The sequence below is a fragment of the Neopsephotus bourkii genome, unplaced genomic scaffold (genome assembly GCF_033783945.1).
Source record: "Neopsephotus bourkii isolate Nb327-2 ecotype Australia unplaced genomic scaffold, CSIRO-AGI_Nbou_v1 NB_845, whole genome shotgun sequence".
Taxonomy (NCBI): domain Eukaryota; kingdom Metazoa; phylum Chordata; class Aves; order Psittaciformes; family Psittacidae; genus Neopsephotus; species Neopsephotus bourkii.
This window is the reverse complement of record NW_026901341.1, coordinates 570303-591423: the sequence shown is the minus strand read 5'-3', so window position 1 is coordinate 591423 and position 21121 is coordinate 570303. Positions and strand designations below refer to the sequence as shown.

At 38.4% G+C, this 21121-nt stretch overlaps 1 protein-coding gene across 9 annotated transcripts in view; it reads right to left on the bottom strand.

Moving 5' to 3' along the window:
* EHBP1 (EH domain binding protein 1) overlaps positions 1–21121 on the bottom strand; it is a 224639-nt gene that overhangs the window by 73606 nt on the left and 129912 nt on the right. For all 9 annotated transcript variants that reach the window (XM_061356181.1, XM_061356183.1, XM_061356184.1 and 6 more), the window contains 3 exons: positions 8009–8187; positions 7328–7376; positions 360–1274 (listed from right to left, as the gene is read on the bottom strand). In XM_061356181.1, the coding sequence (XP_061212165.1) occupies positions 360–1274; positions 7328–7376; positions 8009–8187 (1143 nt within the window). The remainder of the gene's footprint in view (positions 1–359; positions 1275–7327; positions 7377–8008; positions 8188–21121) is intronic.

The following is a 21121-nucleotide window of genomic DNA, read 5'->3' as shown; positions in this document are numbered from 1 at the left end:
TGTCTTTTAGATATATTTAATGTATTCAAAAACTTTACTTTCTTTTTTGAATGTGAATGAATGAATTGCTAAGTCCTTTTCCAGTTTTGCCTTCAGAAGGAACATACTGCCACACACAGTGGCAAAAAATCTTGAAGCCATCTTCTTTGAGATGGACAATACCTATACATTCTTTTTTCATGGAACGGCTCTTTTTCAGGACCACGTACTTCTCAATCAAAGTATTTATTGCTCAACAATAAAAATACACTGCTCACCTCACCGTATATACTGAAGATATGGTGCAAATGGCAAACATGGAGCAAAAACTCGAAGAGCATCTGCATCTTGATTCATAGGCATCAATTTAAATTTCTTACCTGGGCTGTTTTTGCAGTTTGATCTGCATGATTTAAAGCCGCTCTGGCATCACTGTCAGAATCAGATTCCGTTTGCCTTGGGGAAGTATGTGGTTTCTTTGCAAGATCCACATCCTTATTATAGGAGTACCCAAGCTTAGAAGTAGGAGATAAACTCGGCTTTGTGACAGGTGAACCAGGATCTGCTCTTGTACTCCCTGTGGATCCTATACGTCCCAGCTTTTCTTGCTCTGAGAAACCAATGGTACTGTCTGAGCTCTGGTGTCTCTTCTTGTCGTTATCTCCACAAGCAACTGTGGGAGACACATCCTCTTTTTGATCACTGACATGTGCCAAGTCACTCAAGTCTAGAGTGTCAGCTATCAGCAATTTCTTCTTTCCCAATGTAGGCTGCGCTTGCGTTGTATCTGTACTGCTACACTTCCCAACGTCTTCAGATGCAGAAGTCCTTCCAGAGCTCTGCTGGGATTTCTGTGCATCTGTGTCACTTCGAGTCCTGCGAGAAGAAGGGGAAGCCGTGCTTGGGCTTAAATGGTCATCAGGAGTCTGATGCTCGCTCTCAGATTCACCAACACCACTGTCGTTTACAAAGACGGAGTCGTCCTGAGAAGCAAAGTCTGCCAAACCACTGTCTGGCGGATGCAGCTCGGGCTCCCGGTTCAGGTCGTTCAGCTCTGCGTAGAATTTTTCCTGGTCGACAGAACTGTTTGTGTCCGTTTCATAGTTACCCACTTTATATGTGCTTTTACTACTGTTCTCCTCTATTTGAACCACGTTTAATTCCTGGCCACAGAAATGTGCCCTGATTTGATAGAGATAGGTCATAACAGTCAGTTTGTCAGGTATTGCTAATAAAACCATGTCAGAAGGCTCCAGCAGTCGTGATATTCCTAAACTGGCAAACCCATCATATGCCTTTAAAAACAGACAAAATAAGGGTTATAATGAAGCAGTTTCTTACATACCATAACATTTCAAGAATGCAAGTGAAAGTTTCAGTCAAAATAAAGAAGCCTAAAGCATATCCAGTATTACAGGAACAGTACGGGTTCAACTCACTTATTATTCTTTTGGCTTCGTTACAGTAGTTACTAGTTTTGTTGCACAATCCAACATCCAACTCATCAGTTTTTCCCAATGGCTTCTAACTATCTCCCAGGGTAAATTCATAGCAATGTAAATAGAGTCATCAGTAAAGACACTCAGATGGCATTGTTTTAAATACTTTAACATACCTCAATACCATACTATACTAAAATGTTTGGTTACGCAAAATTATGCCATTTTCATGAGTAAAAAGCTGTTCATGACACTGCAGCTTAAAAGCCCTTCTGTTTGCACTAAAGAAAGCTACCAATATCTTAAATGGTTCTCACTCAAGTAGCAGGAAACAAGCAAATGAAAAAAGCGTAAGAGTTGGCCCGGGAAAAAAGCAACTAAGGATGGCTTTTTAAGATAAGGAACAAAGATATAAGAAACATGACACTAATCCATCTTGGGCTTTATCGCTGGTGATCAACCTTCTCCCTTCTACTGGTCATGTAATTGCAGTGATTTGTGTTGATGAAAAACTATGTCCAGATAGCCAAAAAGAACACCACCACAGATTACTTGATACAAGACATAACTCACATTAATCTGGCAAACAAATGCATTTAAAAAACATTTATTGATGCTAAATTTGTAAGAGAGAGTGAATTTCATTCCCACTTCACTTTCATTTCTAAGAGCTAAACAGTTTGCAAGCCTCCCACTTTGTGAGGCCACATTGTCTTCTTTCTGCTAGCTCTGAGTGGGCTTGGTGCATCAGGTTTGTCTAGTTTTGAAGAATTAAAGCCGTTTCTCAATTTACAATTAATTATTACTATCCTGGATTAACCCTGGAAGACAATATTGTGTTTCAAGGAAGCCTTTAAAAAGGCCTCCTGTTAGCATAGACGCACTCAGTGAAAGCACTCGGACCTCTCCTCCCCCAGTAATTCCACGGCTCCTTTTCACCCTCTTCTGAAGGGGCCTAAAATGTTCACAGTTGTTCCTACATTATTTTGAACAAAAATGGATGCTAAATTTAAGACATGGATGACAGCCTGGCCTTTTTCAAGGAAACAGTAACATGCACAGCTTCAACTTTAACCCAGTTTTACACTATTTCCTTATTTTATTTAGTTTTAGAAGGGTGGAAGAGAGAGAGAAAAGAGAAATCAATTCTGATTTGTTTTTTTTATCCTCTTGTTTTCATAACACTAGATGTTCAGTGATGATTTAGAACATGGGTTTGGCCTGGCAGACCGGTTATTTTACTTGCTCTGAGGAAAGGAGGCTCTCTCATTCCCATCGCAATATCAGTCCCTACTTGAGGGTCAAACAGATTTTATTTCAGCCACTTTTCAAACTCTTCTTCCATATCTTCCTGAAATTTTGTATGCTTTTCCCTTATGCTCAGGTACAACTTGCCAAATCATTTTTGGTGAAGTAATTTTTATATTGCTATAACAAATTACTCACAGAGTTTATCTAGACATAGAAGTTATCTGAATAATTTAAGCCTTTCTGGCTCTCCCTGTGTAAAATGATTTGGCCTAAAAATCATTGCCAGTGTTTGGTGGGGTATCATTTCTTGGAAAGGTTCATTATGAGAACCTGTTATGCCATTTATAAAAGCAGAGCTGTACTTACGATATATGAGAAGTAGCAGAAAACATGACTGCTGTATTTGCTGATAAAAAGCTCCAGACAGAGCAGAATAACAGGAAAATAATGGGTGGGAGGGAATGGAAAAACTTGGATGGCAGAAGAGGGACAGCTGTCATTTACTTGATACTGAGACACAGAGGTGGAAGAGCAGGATCAGGCTGGATATGGGGGGACGGGAGACAAGACAGTTGGAACCAAATAGACATGAGGAGCATAGAGAAAGAAGACTTAAAGGAGAGCAGTGCAGGGATTTGGGTGGGCAGCCTAAGCCATAGCAGGTAGTGAGAATGGGTGAATGCTCATATGCCAGAAGAAAACAGGCTGGGTATGAAAGTGTAGCAAGCCAACTCTGTTGTCCTGTGGACCAAAGGTAACACCAGGATTTTTCATTTGATTAAGTGGGTCAGTGGTGATTCAGTGGGATAAATAACCTGTTACCCCACACTGCACGTAGTGGGAGTTACCATCTGAAAATGAAAGGACCCAACGATGGGCTTAGCAGTCCACAGCAGCCAAAGCCATAGACATGACTTGACCTGAACTCTTTTATACTCCTAATTTCTTATTTATATGCTAATAAAACTAAATCCTAAGAATATCTCCCAGGGTCTGTAAAATGAAGATGAGGACAGTGTTTTAGAGTTGTCGGGAAAGGCACTTGCTTAGAATGGGTAACACTACTGCAGAAGGATTGAATTTAGAATGATGGATATTCTTGATACAGCCGCAATCACTTTTTACTGTCTGCTCAATTCTTCTGGTGATGCTTGGGATTAAACACGATAGTTTCCCACCGATGTCACATACTTATTTCCCATCCCCTCTTCTTCACATTCTGGACAATACATATTCTTGCTTCTCTCCTTTTAAAGTATATTAGATATCTTGATTGGCACACAAATGTTTTACAGTCTTTAGTTCTATAAGTAGCAATCATGTTCTGTATGTGTTCGGAACCCTGTGATGGGTTCTTCTTCACTGTTAGAAAAGCTTGGAGTGTCTTGATAATCCAGCACATTTACAAATGCCTAGTGTTTCTAAGTAGTCTGTAACACCATATGAACAGAGTAAATTTTCCAGGTCACATTATTTTGTTAAACAGAGACATAACTAAAGCCTGGACTTTGCAAATGTTCATATGCTTGTTTAACTATGCTCCTGCATGATCCCACCAAGATCAACAAGTAACTCCTAATGCACACAACTAAATACGTGTGTAAGATGATGTGGCATTAAATAGCAGAAGTGGGCACGAGTGCCTGCTATAAAAATATGGCTGCCAGCTTTAAGGTAAGGAATTTACTGCATTTTGACTCAATGCTATCCCTGTAATTCTGAATTCTTCTGCTTGAATGTACATTTCAAAATGATTATTTTGAAATATTTTGTTAAGACAATCACTCAAGTTCAAAACTATTGAGGAATTTAGTCAAAAACTGGGGGAGAAAAAAGGAAAATAAAAAAAGGCATCACAGATATTGAAAGTGCCAGCTGAACATCCAGAAGATATATTCCTATTTCTAGACAATAATCCCTCAAATGAAACAAGCTTCTCTAAACAATAAAATAATTAAAAATAGAAGTTCATTATTAGAACCACACTGTTGTGCCCTTCCACTTCTCATTCTTTCATCCCCTCCAAGCTCCAGCCAAGTGTAGTTTAGTAGCTTACATTTTTAAAGTGCAAGACATGTTATTAGCAATATGAAATATTTCTGTTCCTGATAAGGGACAAGACTGCCAGTATGCCGTAATTTTAACACATTTTAATTATTATTTACTAACAATCAAATAACCATATTAAAAAAATCAGTTGGTTAATGTTACTGGGAAGGCTGCATGTTTAGTTATATGTGATAAAACAGAAACGGAACTCTTCAGATCAGTTGGGAAAGTAGCCCTGCAACGTTTCTGATTTTCTCAAAGATAGTCCTGGTTTCTCTTTTGTTCCTGAGAGAAACTTGAATTTGCAGTGGGCACTGTGTACCAAAATTACCTTCAAATTCTGACTGATATTAATGCAAACTCAAGTAGTTGGTTGGGGTTTTCTTAAGAGTTATAATTAAATATTGCGGAATTTAGAATACCTATAATCCACACACATATTTATATTCAGGACACTAAGCCTATTCACCTATCTGATGAAGTTCTTTTCTTTTTTCTCTTTTAATTTACTGACAAGCTGATTGACAGACATCAATTGGGATCCGTCAGCACAAGCACCACAGGCAGTATTCCAACCATTTCCCAACTATGTAACACACTGACATATTGGCCAAGATCAGATGTCACAGGTAAATACCCTTTTTTATTCAGCAACGGTGGCAGCACCAATTTGGCAAATGACCAGTGTGCCTTATAAAGAAGCTCCAGTGATGTGCCTTTTGTAATAGTGCATTTCAATGTCCAATTATACACAGTAATTGCACTGAAATAGTTGTCTCTTAAGATTTCTTCTTTTTTTATTAAAATACAAAGAAGGTCATGCACTCCTAAAAGATGTACTCTTACGGGTTAACCTTTAATCTATGGTTTCCTTTCCAGGAGGGGGGTGGGCAGACAGCTGCTTCAGACAAAGAAAATTGTCCTGTTCATCCATAGATGTTATTTTAATTGGTTAGGAGGAATCATTGTCAAATGTGTTACATATCTGCATAGAATTTATAGGCAGCCATTGTTGCCAGTGCTGCATTCACTCCAACCGAGGGCACGCGGGGTTATCAGGCAGAACTGTGTGAGACCAGGAAATAAATCTGCAGTAAGCAACTGAGATACTCAATGTAGCTGTCAGGTGAAGGCTTGCAAAGTGATGAAAGAAAAAAGCTGCACAATAACAACAATCATTACTTCTTCAGTCCTGGGAACTATATCCTGTTAAAAGAGATGAGCTATGAAGTTCACTGTTTGCCATCAGTTTCAGAAAGAAAAGATGACTGATTGTACTGCTACCATTTTTAATTAATAATCTAGTCTTTTTTATAATCCATCTTAATTAGCATTCAACAAAACTTGAAGTACAAAACACATATCGTTGCAGAAAACACTGTGATGTCACTGATAATCTACTTAGGTCATCATAAAATCCCATATTATTATGAAAAATATATTATTGGCCAAATCACTCATTAGATAACAGCAGCTCAGAGATCTTTCATTATTTGTAATACTTAAGTGCTATTTTAAAGACAATTAACTCTCTGGCTAGCACATTAAGTGTGCAGGCACCTTAAAATATAATTACCTTCAACATAAATGAATTTTAATAAATTAATAAACTTTCAGAAATTCCACATATCTGCAATCTAACATTATTTAGTCATATTCACTATATAACACTGAATCTATTTAATGTATATTTTTGTACCTTCATCCCAATTAAATTTAGTGCTTTTAAAGCAGTATAAAAATAAAATCACAGCATTGAGAAGTCAGCTCTTTAAAAATAATTTTCAGACAATCTTCAGGAACAATTTTATTATCAGTGACTCACACGAAAATTATAATTTCTGAACATGTCCCTAGGGCCCAACTGAGGCTTGTAACATGCCTAAAATAGAGGGCAGAAATAAGAAGACTTCTGGTGATTCCCAAACCAAGTTCCTGCTTTTTCCAGAGGAACTTTTTACACCTTTTCATCACAAAAAGTACAAAGAGTGGTTTAAAGCAGCTGCCCAGCACAATGCTATAAACTATTTTGCTAATATTTTGGTTTATTTCCAAAGTATTGACCCAACACTTTTTATCCTAAACTTTCCGTGCTGCGTACAGCACTTAACTCAGCTGGTGCAGCATTAATGTAGGTGTAAAATGTCATCTTTAAAAGTATGAAAATCACCATCAAAGCAACATCAATGCACTGATGCACACGCACCCATTGAAGCAGCAGAAAGAGAAGTCTTGCATATGACAATTCAAGAGCAGCTACGCCTTTCATATTTTTAATTACTGATTGGCAAAATCAGAGGAGTGATCACAGAAGGCTGGCCAGCCCTCTCCTCTGCTTTCACACGTAATGTAGGCCATACAAATATTAAACTCTAATGCCAGACTTGCACTTGTTGTGAATGTTAAAGACCATGACAAACTAGAGTCAATAATGCATCCGATTTGAACCGCAGGAGGTCGAATACCTTCTGTGAGCCGCAGTTATGACCTTACAAAACAACCGCACTTTCCCAAAATTAATAAAAACCTGCAGTGAAGCCAAAATTGAAGCTGTGTCTTTTTTCTTTTTCTTTCTTTTTTTTTTTTTTTTTTCCCCTGGCAGTTCTTACCTTTTTGTTGTTCTCTTTAATATCTTGAGGATTCAGGGACTTGTAGTCACTGAGGGGGAAAATGGCACAGTGGGTATGTACAGTATTTGATAAAAGCAGCAGTTTTAAAACAAACTGAATCTAAAAATTTGACATACAGTAATATCATACAGTAACCAGCAATTTCACAGCAATTCAATCAACAAAACTAATAGTGTGGAAAATTAAAGGAATAAATAAATAAATAAATAAATAAACACCGATTACATGTTTCATTGCCTGAAGCTTTCCATCTAAAAAAGAAGTTAAGGCAGGGACTAGAGGCTGGCCTTGACAACCAAATTTACCAGGAGGTAATCCGTCCTTGTCAGCGTACAAAGAGCTTATTCCTCTCATCTCATTTCAACACCAGCACAATTTTTATAATCATCCTGAAGTCAGTTCTTTGTATAAGATTAAGAGGAAGAGAAACGAATCACAGAGAGGGAAGAAACAATTGTTTATGCCACAAGACAGAATGAGGAGTCATAAAGTTTGAGCATTATAAATCTGTTTTCTTAGAAAGGATGGTCCCCTGCTTGAAAGAAAAGGGTGAAAACAGTTCAACACCTGAAACCAACAGGGATTTTATTTTTACGTAAACTTAAATGCTATATATTTCTATGAGAGTTAGCTTATGCAGGCAAAAAGTACACGACTTACATTAGGTCTGGTCTAAAGTGATGTAATATTGCACAAAAGGATAAACCATTTCTCCATGATGTAGTAAAATTGGTGATTTTCACTCCCCTATAGTTTTTTGTAACTTCTTTGCACCACACAAGCAGTGACTGACTTGCATTTGGCTTTCTCCCCAACACAGGACTTGGTATTGGGCTTGGCTGGAAAAAATAAATGGAGAGAAGAAAAAAGAAAAGAAGATAAAAGAATTTAATGGAAGACAAGAATTAACATTAATTGACCTAACTAGATGATCTGTATCCTTTGATGTGAGTTTAGGTCCTTCACAGCTGTCAGTTTACAATGACTGTAACTTGCAAAAGACACAAATCGCAAGTTATTACCTCCAGTTGTCGCCCTTGGCGCTTGTCTCCAAAGGATGTAGATACACAGGATTCCAGATCTACACAGGAGAACAGGCCAAGAACTGTACCCGTGGAAACACCGTGCTTAAATACTTAAGGCATAGTCCTGCACAGCCTGGGATACACACCCTTGAAAAGATTTCCCAAAATGCAGCCATGGAAAAGCATCCCCACAAGCCCTTTCGCATTTAATGAAGATAACACTGCGCCTGGATCAAAAGCCAGGCTTAGCAGTGTTTACCACGAGTTGCGATCTACCATTGAGGTGTGGGGATCAAAGTCTCTGAGCCTGTGACATGCGATTAATACATTCATCATTCGCCTTGTATAGGCTCCAGCATGAAGTTTTTGGCTGTGGTCTTCCTGTTTAAGCGCACGATTTCATAAAGGTAATTGTGGCATGGTGTTTCTAATTGACCACTTCCAACCATACCCAAAGAGCTTTCTCTTCCAGGCTTTAGGTTTTTTTATGTGGAAAAGGAATTTTGGCCATAAATCCTTACCAGAGGGCGTTTTCTAACAAGTATCATTATCTAGCAACGACCATTTCCCAATAGGGTGATTCCTTTAGTTACATTTTTGTTAGCAGAAGCCAAGAATTAAAATGGAATAAAACATTTCTCAAATTCAGCAGAGAACACACTGATTGCAGCTGATGTTTTCAAGAAATACACTCATTTCACCAGAAAAATACTGTCATTTAAAAAACTTCTTACATGTAATCAAACAGAATTTGACTGACATAAACCTAAAGTCTGAGTTACAGGGAAAGAACTGAGCCCACTTATTTTTTCAATGCAATATAATTAAAAGCATACATACAAAACAAACATGCTTTTTTATGCACCTTGTAGCTAAAGACTTCCCAAATTAAGATAAAAACAGAGCAAGTAATTTACTATATCAGAGCCACTTAAGTTGAACAAGTAAATCCTTTTGGCCATATTACCTATTTTTGAAAGACCAACGATGCCCCCGCTTGACTAAAGTCTGTCAGTGTAAAGCAATTAGCTGCTAGCTACCAACTGATTTATGTTTTCCCTGCTTCTGGGGAAGAAAATGTACAGAACCAGGAAAGTAATTTTTCATTTACCTTGACACTCAGCCCTAAGAAGTTGTTTTATAAAAACATCTCCCTCATCATCAGATAGAAGCACTGCCAGCTCATTTAGACAGTGCAAAATGTCTGCCTTGCTGAGATTTTTTTAACCAGATCATTTGTACAAAATAACTTGTTAAAAAGTTTTTTGCCTTTTTTTTCTATTTTTTAATCCTGTCAGCAATTCAAATCAGCATGAACAAATCTGTTAATAATGAGACAATATCTCTCAATGCACTGAATTAACAACAGGGATATATAAAATAGGGAGCAAAAAGCAGCAATAAACTTTCTTCACCGTGCATTAGATTTTAATCAGAAAAATAAATACTGCTTAGGAGCAACCAGACAGTTACTCCAGATTCAGAGTGATGTAACTAATATCGGCTGTTTCTTCTGTTTTGTTTACAACTTTAAGCAAAACCCAGTAAGTAACCAGTGACCCCAAATTTAAGGTACTACTTTACTTACAATATATTTGCTATCCAAATTATATATATGGAAATAACACTGCTGGGAGAAAATAATTAAAATAGCACCATCAAGATGTGGAAAAAAAGTACTTTAATAATTTTTTAAAACACAGAGCTACATCTTCAAACCACAGAGCACTGCTTACCTGATATATTAAATGATGACTATAAAGTCTTAATACTTGTTGCTGAAAGTCTCTACAGAACTGTTAAATGTTCCAGTCAGCACCTAAATACCTTCTGATTAACCCCAAAATGGCCATAGCCAATACTATCATTCAAATCCTTAATTGCACATCTAAAAAAAATGAAGATGTAATTTTTATTTTAAAACTAGGTATTACAAAAGGACACCCAAGCCTATGAAATCAATACGCTTAGCAGAATTTTGCATTTTATTTACAAATAACATTTTTTTAAAATCCAGATTATAATTATTTGAAAATCTATTCTTCAGTTGGAGATTTTTCTATGTTTGCCCTTCCATTCACTGTAGATTTTCTGTAAGTATGCAGAACGTGCAAGATTTATGATGTGCATAACGTACTTACAGTTCTCTCTAACTGATAAAGCAGAAATGATATACTGCTTTCTTTCCAGACTTAGTCTTTTCCAAGTTTTCTGGATAAAGGTGGAGTTAATATCATGGTAATATTATGCTTTTATTCACCAAATAAAGCTTTCAAAGCTTTCATTATTTAACGTATGATAAAAGCATTTAACTCAAGACACATTTGGAAATGTATGAGTAATGCAGAATTGTGCATGAGCACCTGACATCCCTTCGGAAGGGTTAACACATGTTAGTTTGATTTTTTTTGGTGAAACATCATTATAAAAAGCATTTTCTTTCCATACCTGTAGATACTGGTTACAGGTTCAGAGCAAACCCAATTACTATCAAGTGCCTATTTCAAGCATGTGTTTCCACAACAAGACTGGTGGGAACTCAATAAATGACAAGAAAATTTCATTATCTTTTTCTTACATAATTCTCTATGCACTGACTACACAATTCTTCTGCACCACATGGCAGTCATGACTTGGCTTTTTGAGTTCAAAAGCCAAAGTCCCCGAGAACTCATTTGGAAATGCCACAAAAAAGCATAAGATACCCACAACAGATTGCCAGATCTGCTTGCTGATCAACAGATGACTGAATCTCATCAACTGATTTTTATCCAGCTGTGGATTAACTGTATGGCAAGTGCAGAGGTTCCAGAGCTGGTCCCTCACATGGTAGCTCAGATCTAGAGGCAGCATCATGAGGGTGGATTTATCAGCTGGAGTCAGCACCATCTTGTTTCACAGACAACAGAAGCGCTGAAGTCTCTTTACTCTTATTTACATGTTCTGGAAACTTAAGTTAATACATTTTATAGTGTATAACAATTTTCCTCTTGGGAGATTATTCCATCAGACCATTACTCTATGATAACAAGAGGACAATAGCTTTAAATATTAGGCTGCATCCATAAGTTTAAAAAAAATTTAAGAAGTATTATGCTGCTCTCAAATGTGGCACCAAGTGCACTGATGTCTGCAAAGTGATGGTTGAGCTGCATCTGACACACAGAGGTTAACACTCAGGAGAAGGAAATCAGGACAGGAACTGATGATGTGAACATGGAGCTATGAATCAAGCCCTTGTATGAGACCTGGGGAGCACCCAGAAGGAAGATCGTAGAGGCTCAGTCTGAGCAACTCGCAAGAGCTTGTTGACAGGTTGCATGGGGTACAGGATTTAAAGAGAGCAGAGGCAGAACTGATGGCTGGAAGAGAAAGATGCTGAGAGGAGTTAAGAAAAAAGAAGTATGTAACAGCTGTGAGAATCCTGGTTGGAGACTTGTGTGGTTTGAGTTTAATATTAATGGACACAACTTGCCAAAGAGGAAAGGAGAGGACAACCTAGGAATGGTAATGAACTGTAGGAGGAGAAGCAGCTGAGATTGAGATAGAGCTTAAAGTCAGAACAGGGAAAACCTACAAGCAGTCAATAAACAAGCTTTGTTCCTCAAGAAGCAAGTACAGGCAACGGTCTCCTACTTATTTGACTGGCAAAAAAAAGGGATTTTCCCTTACCCTATCAAAACTACAATGCTATCTAGGCTCACTGAACATTATGAAACCATTGACATGCAAGATAAAGGTAAGTGAAGGAACATGCAACTAGGTGAGGCAAAATGTGAAGCTTGCGGCTGGATGCAGGAAAAGTTTGGGAAACTCAGCTGAACTGCGCATCTGAAAACGGTATAAAAGTGCAGTAGAAACAAGACACCCTAATACATTTCAGTCGAATAGATAATTCTACATCATTAAGATTATACTCTAGAATTGCCTTTTTTTTTAAACACAAGGCTTTACTCATAGGAATGGCTCAGCCCAGGAGTATCCTAAACTGAATACGGCTCACTTGGTAAAATTTATGCCTTTGACAAAGTCTGTACATGTCCAATGTGCATTCAATTTTGTTTATTCTGGGCTGTGGAAAAGGCAAGGCAAAAGTCAAAATCTGATTTTTAACTAGGATCAGGACCAAAGTAGAATATGGCAATCAAGTCTGCAAAGATAGACTAAAACTGCTTTCTGTGTTATTCCAAAGATGAAGAAAACATCGTTATGACCCATCTGTGCTGAGACATTCTTTACTTTGGGTAGTTAAGTATTTTTGAAGTAGCAGGTCACTATAACATTATGACAGCTTCAGTGGCACAACAAAATACAAGTGGTGCTGCTCCCTGCTTCTGGTAAGGGAAGTGCACTTGCATGTGTTATAAAATATACATTTCCCAGAAAGAAATGTTAGGAATTTGGCCATCCTGATACTCTGATACACAAACTTAGCAGTTTTGGAGTACACTCTTTAATTTTGTTGCTCTCTACTTGCGTGGCATATGATTACACAAAATGTCTCTAGTCCTGCCTGGTACGTGCTACAGATTCACTGAATTTGTTTCCTATATATGATTAGCAACAAGTATTTAGGTAATGTCCGGGTTTCTCCAGCATCAGACATCTTAAAACTCTGCCCTCCTCACTCCTCTGATTTTGCCTACAGCTAATGTGGATATGCAACAAAATACAAACTTTTATCTTAACAGCCTTAGGCATAAGCTTTTAATTGCTTATCATTTTACAGGTTTAAAATTTCAGCACAAACCAGTCCATGTTCAAGCATAACCTTAACATTTAGACATCTGCCTGAGCTGACACGATGCTCTCATGTTTGAATCTGGCAAGGTGAGGAGGAAAGTGAAAACCCTGGGACATGCCTCAAGTTAGTTGTTGCTCAAGTAGGTGAAATGATTTCATTCTAAAACATTTCACGTTTTCAGTTGCCTGTTACATATTTTGTATGGTGGCCATGAGGCTGGAAAGAACTTTTCCAAACTGCCTAAGAAAGGAAAGCATCTAGAGTATGTACATGCTACCTAATGTAGTAGGATATGGAACAAATACAACTTTCTAGAGACCAAGACCAACAGAGCCTCTCAATCTGGAATAAAAAAGCAAGCAATCATAGCCACCTGGATTTCTGCTCTCCTCCTCAACAGTTTTCCAGATCGTGCCCATTTGCAAAAGGCACCCATTTGCTCACACTACTGTGGAACAGAAAAACTTCTTGCAAGGTTTAATCCACCCTCATTTACTTCTGAAAATAACTAGGGGGGGAGGTAGTGCTTTCAATACATTTTCACCTTATTAGCTGCAGGTGGATGGACAATGTGGTCCCACATCACACTGTATGATGCTCTGTTTAATATACTGAATACGTTGGACCCAAGGGAGAGCTGATGAAGATAACACCTGCCATCAAGACCACATTACTGTATTCCCCCTCTTCAACAGCCACAGCTTCCTATTGTTTGCCACTCTCTCTCACTGACTCACATCTAAACTTACAGTTTGTGCTGTACATGGCTGAATCATACACACAATGCTTGTCTTTCAACATCCTGTCACTTCTGGTCCCAGCGTTTAAGGTTTAGCAAGTACCTCATGCTTGAGTTAGTTTCATCCACGTAACTTTTACTTGTCCGACCCCACAAACAAACACAACAATGGTATTTTTTTATACTGATTATCACTTCCCATTTCTTCTCATACTCTAATCTCACAGCTCAAGGCAAAAAGTTGTTGCTTCTTATTACCATTAACATACAGTGTAAGGCACTCAGCTTCATTTAAGTGGTATTATGCAAATGCTGCATCAAACACAGCATTTCAACTTGCTTCTGATCTCTGGCATGATAGTCTTCACACGCTATTAGGGCACTCTGTGATGGGTGAATGAATATGTTGACACAAGAGACTCACACCTGGTATTTTACAAAGAAGGAAACAGTCTGAATAGCATATCTTGCCTGAGTCAGTAAAGGGAACAGACTATCACAAGAACTCAAGGACAATACCTACTGTGAATCTAATGTATGCATCCACAGCATCCCACCAAAGCACTCCTCCTGACTCCAGGGGCAGGTGACAGCACTCAGAACAACCAAAAACCAACTTCTAGACAGACAAGTGAAGATGAAGCCTAAGACCTGGCCACCCCCAACACAGGAACACATTCATAGCCTCAAACACTGCAGTTTGCTCAGTGTTACACACCAGTTCTGTGTTGCGAGCTCTGCCCAGGCTCTGTAGCATTCACCCAACACAACAAGGAGATCATGCTGCATTAAACACCATCCAATTCCTACAAAAACATAAAATGGCAGCCCAGCAGACAGCTGCCTCTTCTATTACAGGGTCTGGTTACTTTTGCTTCGAGCACTGAGGAAGTGGTCCAGCAGAAAATCATGGTATGTAGTCATACAATTGCAATGTGTACAAGTACACAACCTGCAGGCACACAGCGCACAAAGGTGGGAGAGGTTACAGTAACAGCAGCTACCTTAAACCTGGCAATTCAGAACTGCTAAGTACTTCATTTCATAATTTTGTAATTACCTGGTAGCCTCTTTTCAGCTTTTACTTTGTCTAGAAATGAAGTAACTTTTTCTTAGCATAGTCTTTTAGGGTTTCAGTTTGGTTTTCGCTGTTGGGGATTAAAAGGATAAAAAACCCTAAGTATTTGGGAACTGAACTCAACCTTCCGAACCACAAGCCACAACATGTCAACTACTGGACAATTTCCTCACTTGGGCAACAGGACATGGAGCCTTGTCTGCTCCTGGGAATCAATTAAGAGCAAAACAGACTGTTTATTTCAAGATTACTACCTTCCCCTGTAGGTGTTCTTAAAAGAGAATTAACAGTCCTGCACAGAAGCGAGGGTAGCTACTTCACCAGGTTGAAAAGCCCTATGTTTATTAGCTAATGACAAGGAGAAGACTATGTAGTTAGCTTGTAAGGAAGAAACAAATCTGAGACAACATAATGAATTGGCTACTTAGTGCAAATTTCACCAGATGGTCAGTATAGCCATGAAAAACAGTCATAGTGAGCTCCTTCTCAGATTCAACTATTATAAAAGGATTGGCTGAGGCTCGTCTACCTTCTCTTCCCCAAGGTCGCATAATCTTTGTCTTGAACAACATATTTTCAATTATAAAAAACAGGAAAAGGTATATAATTCATACCATTAAGTGGAATTGAACGCTGGGCTCATTCTCTGATGATTACATGTATTTGTAATGTAACAGTATGAACAGGTCACACGCAGGGATGGGGCCTCATTTTTCTGCTCTCAGAAGAGGAGTAATTTCCTTGTGTCCACCTTCCTTTCTCCAGCTGCCCCAGTGCCACATGGGCTAAAGTCTCTGCTCCTGTATAATCTGTGCTGGAAGCCCAGATGAGCTACCAGGATGCTGCTGGTTCACAATCCCTGGCTTTCTGCCATGATGGGAACGTTCAGGGTTTTGGGCAGGTTGCCAGAATTAAGCAACTTAAACCACAGATGAGGAATAGCAATTTTCAAAGCTTTTAACTTTGTTAAAAGTGAACTGAACTAGCAAAACGCACCTCCCTGGGCCCAAGGCTATCTCTGCCACATTTCAAAGGCCTGCAGCAAACAATGGAAGTGTTAGAGCTTGTCAGAAAAGGTCACAAGAATCTCTTCTAAGAGAAAGCACATGGCAAACTAAAAATGAGAGTCGCTGCCAATTCTTTCTAAACACAGTGAACTTTCTCGCAGGAATTGCTTTTGACATTAGCCATTAAACAGACTCAAGTCATTCTCCCACTCTTCTGAACATTTCAACAGACGTTCTTTCATGCAAGCTTCTGATGATGTATCATTAAGGTGATATTGCTCCACAGAACTTGATAGATACCTATTTTGTAAATCTACTGCATCATCTATATTAATGCGCAGCCATAGGCAAGTTTACGGAAGAGTTGGTCTTTGCTGAAATGGGAAATAAATACTTTAAATACTTGAGAACACAACACAGATACCATATTTGTGCTGGTATTGCACTAAGAAAGGAAAATAATTTCTGTGTGCGGAGGGGCTTACAGCACTCAGTATTTTTAAGCCTAGTATTGATGACACAGAACCTGATGTGGTGCCACTGAAGGCCAGAAAGCACCTCTTAACTGAGGATGCAAATAAAATAAACATATTAGTCTTAGCCCTAATAAACTACCATATCAGCTGCATCAACTACACAAACAGCCACAAGGATGGTGATTAATACAAATATTGCTTCTCTACTTAGTGGTAAAGAAGAAGCTACCCATAGATGATGGGGAGACATCTGAAATGCTTAATGTGTTTCTTTTTTCTTCACCTGCGTTTATTCTGCAAGTCAGATGCAAGTTGGAGACTAGCATTACTAGTATCAGACACAAAAAGGTCAGATTTCAGGCAGGTGTGAAAACAGCTTAGATAAGCCAGATGCTTTCAGATCAGCTGAACACATCTAATCTAATCCTAGGGTACTGGAAGAAGCAATATGAAACAACATCTGAAATTAACAGTCAGTTTGAAAACTTGACAACAGATGAGATATTAGAGGAGCACGCAAAATTTACATTCCTTTCCAGTCTTTAAAAGCATAAAAAAAGACAAAGTGGAAGAATGCAGACAAGATAACAAAAAAGAGGTGAGACAAATAATTAAGTTGCTTCTTAGAATGTGAAAGTAAAAATGAGACAAGCAACAAACATTAATTTGTTATCAACAAGTCATAACAAACAGTCCAAGTTCCTTCTATAAGAGGTAAGCAGGCAAGGGAAGGGAGAAGTAGCAGATAACTTTATGACTACAGTTAAGTTCTTGTCTCTCAAGATGCTCTCATAAGGATGCACAGAAAACAAGAGCCTTAGTAAGACTCACATAGCACGGGTGCAAAACAGGCTGGAAAACTGTATCTAAGACCAGTTTTCAGTGATTCTTCAAATTACATTGAAAGGGGCTTCTCAAGAGTATTTCTTGGGCTCAGTGTTGAACGCCTGGATTACGAAGGTGGATGATACACTAGACATGAATCTGGGATGGACACCAAATGCACTAGAAGAACACCGATCATATAAAAAAAGTTCTGAAGAAACCAGGGTGAAATTCAATAGGTACAAGTGCAACATAGGAAGGAGCAATCATTTACATAAATGCAGGATGAGGAAGAACTGGTTAGGTAACAGCTCTTCACAAAAGGATGTGGGGGAAACAGTCTATTCAAGCTGAACATAAGTCAACAACATCAGGTTGTTGTGAAAAAGACAAACATCATACTGAGATGTACAGACAGGAATAAAGCTTTCCAGACATGTACTGCCTCTCCCACTCCAGTCAGCATCAAAACAGCCGCAGCAGAAATGTTACGTTCAGTTTTTCTTGATGCAGATTATAAGGAAGATGAGCCTGAAGAAAGATCAGGAACCAGGTGATCTTTTGAGGTGTGTTTCAGACCTGCCTTCTCCATGTTTCTTAACTCCAAGTCCTACAGGGAAAGGACACAGCTGGCACAAGCTGCTGCCACCAATGAGCAGGAGCCTGGCAAAGCTCCCCTCCACTCTCTGACAGCAGTGGAAGCAAGCTGGAAAACCCCCACTTCCCACCAAGCAACACCTCACACTGCCCCCTCAGTTCTCACCAAAAACACTGCAACCAAAAACCCCAAAACAAACCAACCCTCACAAATTCCCCTTTTAAAAATTAAGTCTGCGGTGGTGTCCTTACATTGTTTGTTCCATAAGCAACTCATGCACTGCTTTGCTTGTGTTAATCAGATTCCCTTGCAAAGCACAGTGTATTTTTGACATTTTCCTGACAAACAGCTATGTGAATACAAAGAATGTTCAATAACTACCAACCCATCTCTTCAAATGAATAACTGTACAGAGTATATATTTTCTCTTTTAGTTTTTAGGAGACTGACTATCACAGAATCAGCTAGGTTAGAAAAGACCTTTAAGATCACCAAGTCCAACTGTTACCCCTGGACTGCCAAGAAGTATAGCCGCTCCATAAGCTTCTCAAGACCACCAGCAGAGAGGAAGGGTCTCTCCATTCAGCACATCACCACAGAAAGTCACAAAGCCACTTGAAATATGCAGGATACATTAGAAAGGTTATTTCATCTGCAAGGTGAGAGTGCTGGTCAAACCCAGGACAACACTCAGAAACCACCTGATAATGGGTGAAATTAGGTATTGGGGCAAGCAGTGAGATGTAAGCAACACTGGTAACCAAAATAGCTGGGTTCAGTGCTCAGTCACAGGAGAGATGTCACAAGCAGAGCGAACTGGGAAACAACAACTACTTCAGGGGTTTTCTTTGTCTTTTTCTTTCTTTCCTTTTTTCTCTTCTTTTTTTAAAAGAAAAAACAAGGTGGTAATTCATGAAAAATTCTTCTTTATCAGCAATGCTTCACTCACAAATACCACTTATAAACAACATATAAATCCAAGAAGTACTATTAAATAAATTAAGCAAGTGAAAAATTAGGGAATGGCAGACTTATTTTAGTTGCCCAAAGGAATAAGCATTATTTAAGCAGTGTGAAGGCAGATTGCTATCTTTACCTGATTGAATAGTACCTTATTACGTGAATAGCCCCTATGGAATAACAGGCAGTACTCAAAGATTCAATAGCTTAATGAACATAAGACTGGCACAATCTGGAGCTTAATTTGCATGCAGTTTGAATATTTTTGCTTTATTACTTTCATTTCAAAATAAAAATACATGTAAAAGTGAGAGCAATTCAAGTGCCACTTGGCTGAACATATATTTTTCCAGGAATTCTTACACTACCCAAATTTGCTAATTGCTGGGACTTGTGTAGCTAAAAGGAGAAATGCATGTTAAATGAAAATATCCTTTTTGTTTTATAATATGTAATTAACACAAGCTTGTCTAGCTTCAACACCGGCAAATCTATCCTCTTGAAAAGCACACACATAATTTTCATGCTACAAATTAAATTTGGTGTGGTTATGCTTTTAGCACTCAACAAGTAAAAGCTTGTAAATGAAAAGCTGAAGCATAAAGGTAAGGCAAGTCTCATTTAAGAAAGCAAAATCTTCACGAAAGAGGAACTGTCTCCTGCAGAAGTCAAAGAAAAGCTGCTAGTAATTAAATACTGCTTTTGATTAACACTTTACGCTACATGTGTATTTTCAAAGTCCTTATTTAAGCAGATCGGGATATAGAACTAATCAAATCACTGTACTCTGTTCCCTTATGATGCCTGGCTAATAACCACACAACAGTTGGAAACTGTCAAAATATTTTACAGCTCAATTGTAATTACCATCCAAGTCTAAGCATGCAGTAATTGGGCGTTAGCCATGTTCTAGGGGTGTTACAGCAACACACAGCAGTCAATCCTTGTGTTTGGGTTTTTTTACACATGTAAAACCCTGAATGATCCCCAGGACCTACTTCATAACATTTTGAACTAAATATTAGCATGTTGTTCACAGAGAAAGCTTTCTTTTTCCTGGATACACAGGAAAAGATTTATTTGCATTAACATTTAAAAAATAAGTTTAACATTTGGAAAAACAGAATTTGTTCAACAGCTTTTTTTCCTGGTTAAAATTCCCTAAGGTAAAAATATACTGTCAGATACATAAATAATGAAACATTTTGAGAAAAACAGTACACGATAAATATTGTAATATTATCTCACTTTGAGACAAACTGATGATTCTGTTTTCAAGGAACAAATTTTGCAGATTGTAAACAGAGAAAATATTCCAAGATGCTGAGAAAGAAAAAAAACAGTACTGCTACTATATGGTAACACAAGGAACTTGAAAGGGTTTTTAGCATGTACTATTCTATATGTAATACACATAATGTGAGTATGTATACAGATGACAGCCCAATAGGTTTTCCTGAAGAGACAATTCTACGGGGGCTTCTGATTGTTTAGAGCTGGTATTTTCAAGGCAGTATCAGAGATAGAGATTCACGATTCACTGGTCTTTCAACACTATTTAAATCATTAATCCGCGCATTAACTGTCACTAACTCCACAGTGACAAGACAGACAACATCACTGGATCCCTACTACATTACTGTCCAGTGGATTAAAATCCTTAAGAGACATTATGCCTTTGAGCTGATAGGTTATAAATGGAAGGAAGTGTTACATTTTAAGTGGCTCCTGTACTTAATTTACATGGTTGGCTTAAATAAAATTAAGCACTCCTGAAAGAAAGGCTCTCAACTGGTTCCAAGATGATGCAATGATTAACATGCTTCTGGTGTGAGCTGTTCATGATTCCAAATATTCATCTGCAGGATGGACTAGGAAACACATGGATGGAAAGACTGCACAAGAAGACTTCAGTCTTCCAACCAGCAGTACAAGTGCTATTAGAAGGGGCTGTAGGAGAAGGCAGAGATCACACTTGCTTCAGCTGGGGGATCAAAAGAGATTTATCAGAGAACCCCAAGGAGCTATGGGAGGAAAAATTTCAGCCAGCACAAATGCAGAAAACTCCGGCTCAAACCTCATACATCATTTTTAACAAGTCTGATCACGTTCAGGTGTTGTAACGTGTAGAGCACTTATCATTCACACATCTCCGTCTCCTGCAATACTTTTCAATGCACAAGCACCTCGGGATAGGTGGAGGAGGGAAAAGAAGGGAGCCTTTATTCCTACACAGGAATTTCCATGCTTTGGGAAGTGTAAATTAGAGCCTTACTACTAGTCTGACAGTAAGTTTGCTAATAAATGTGTAGCAACATATC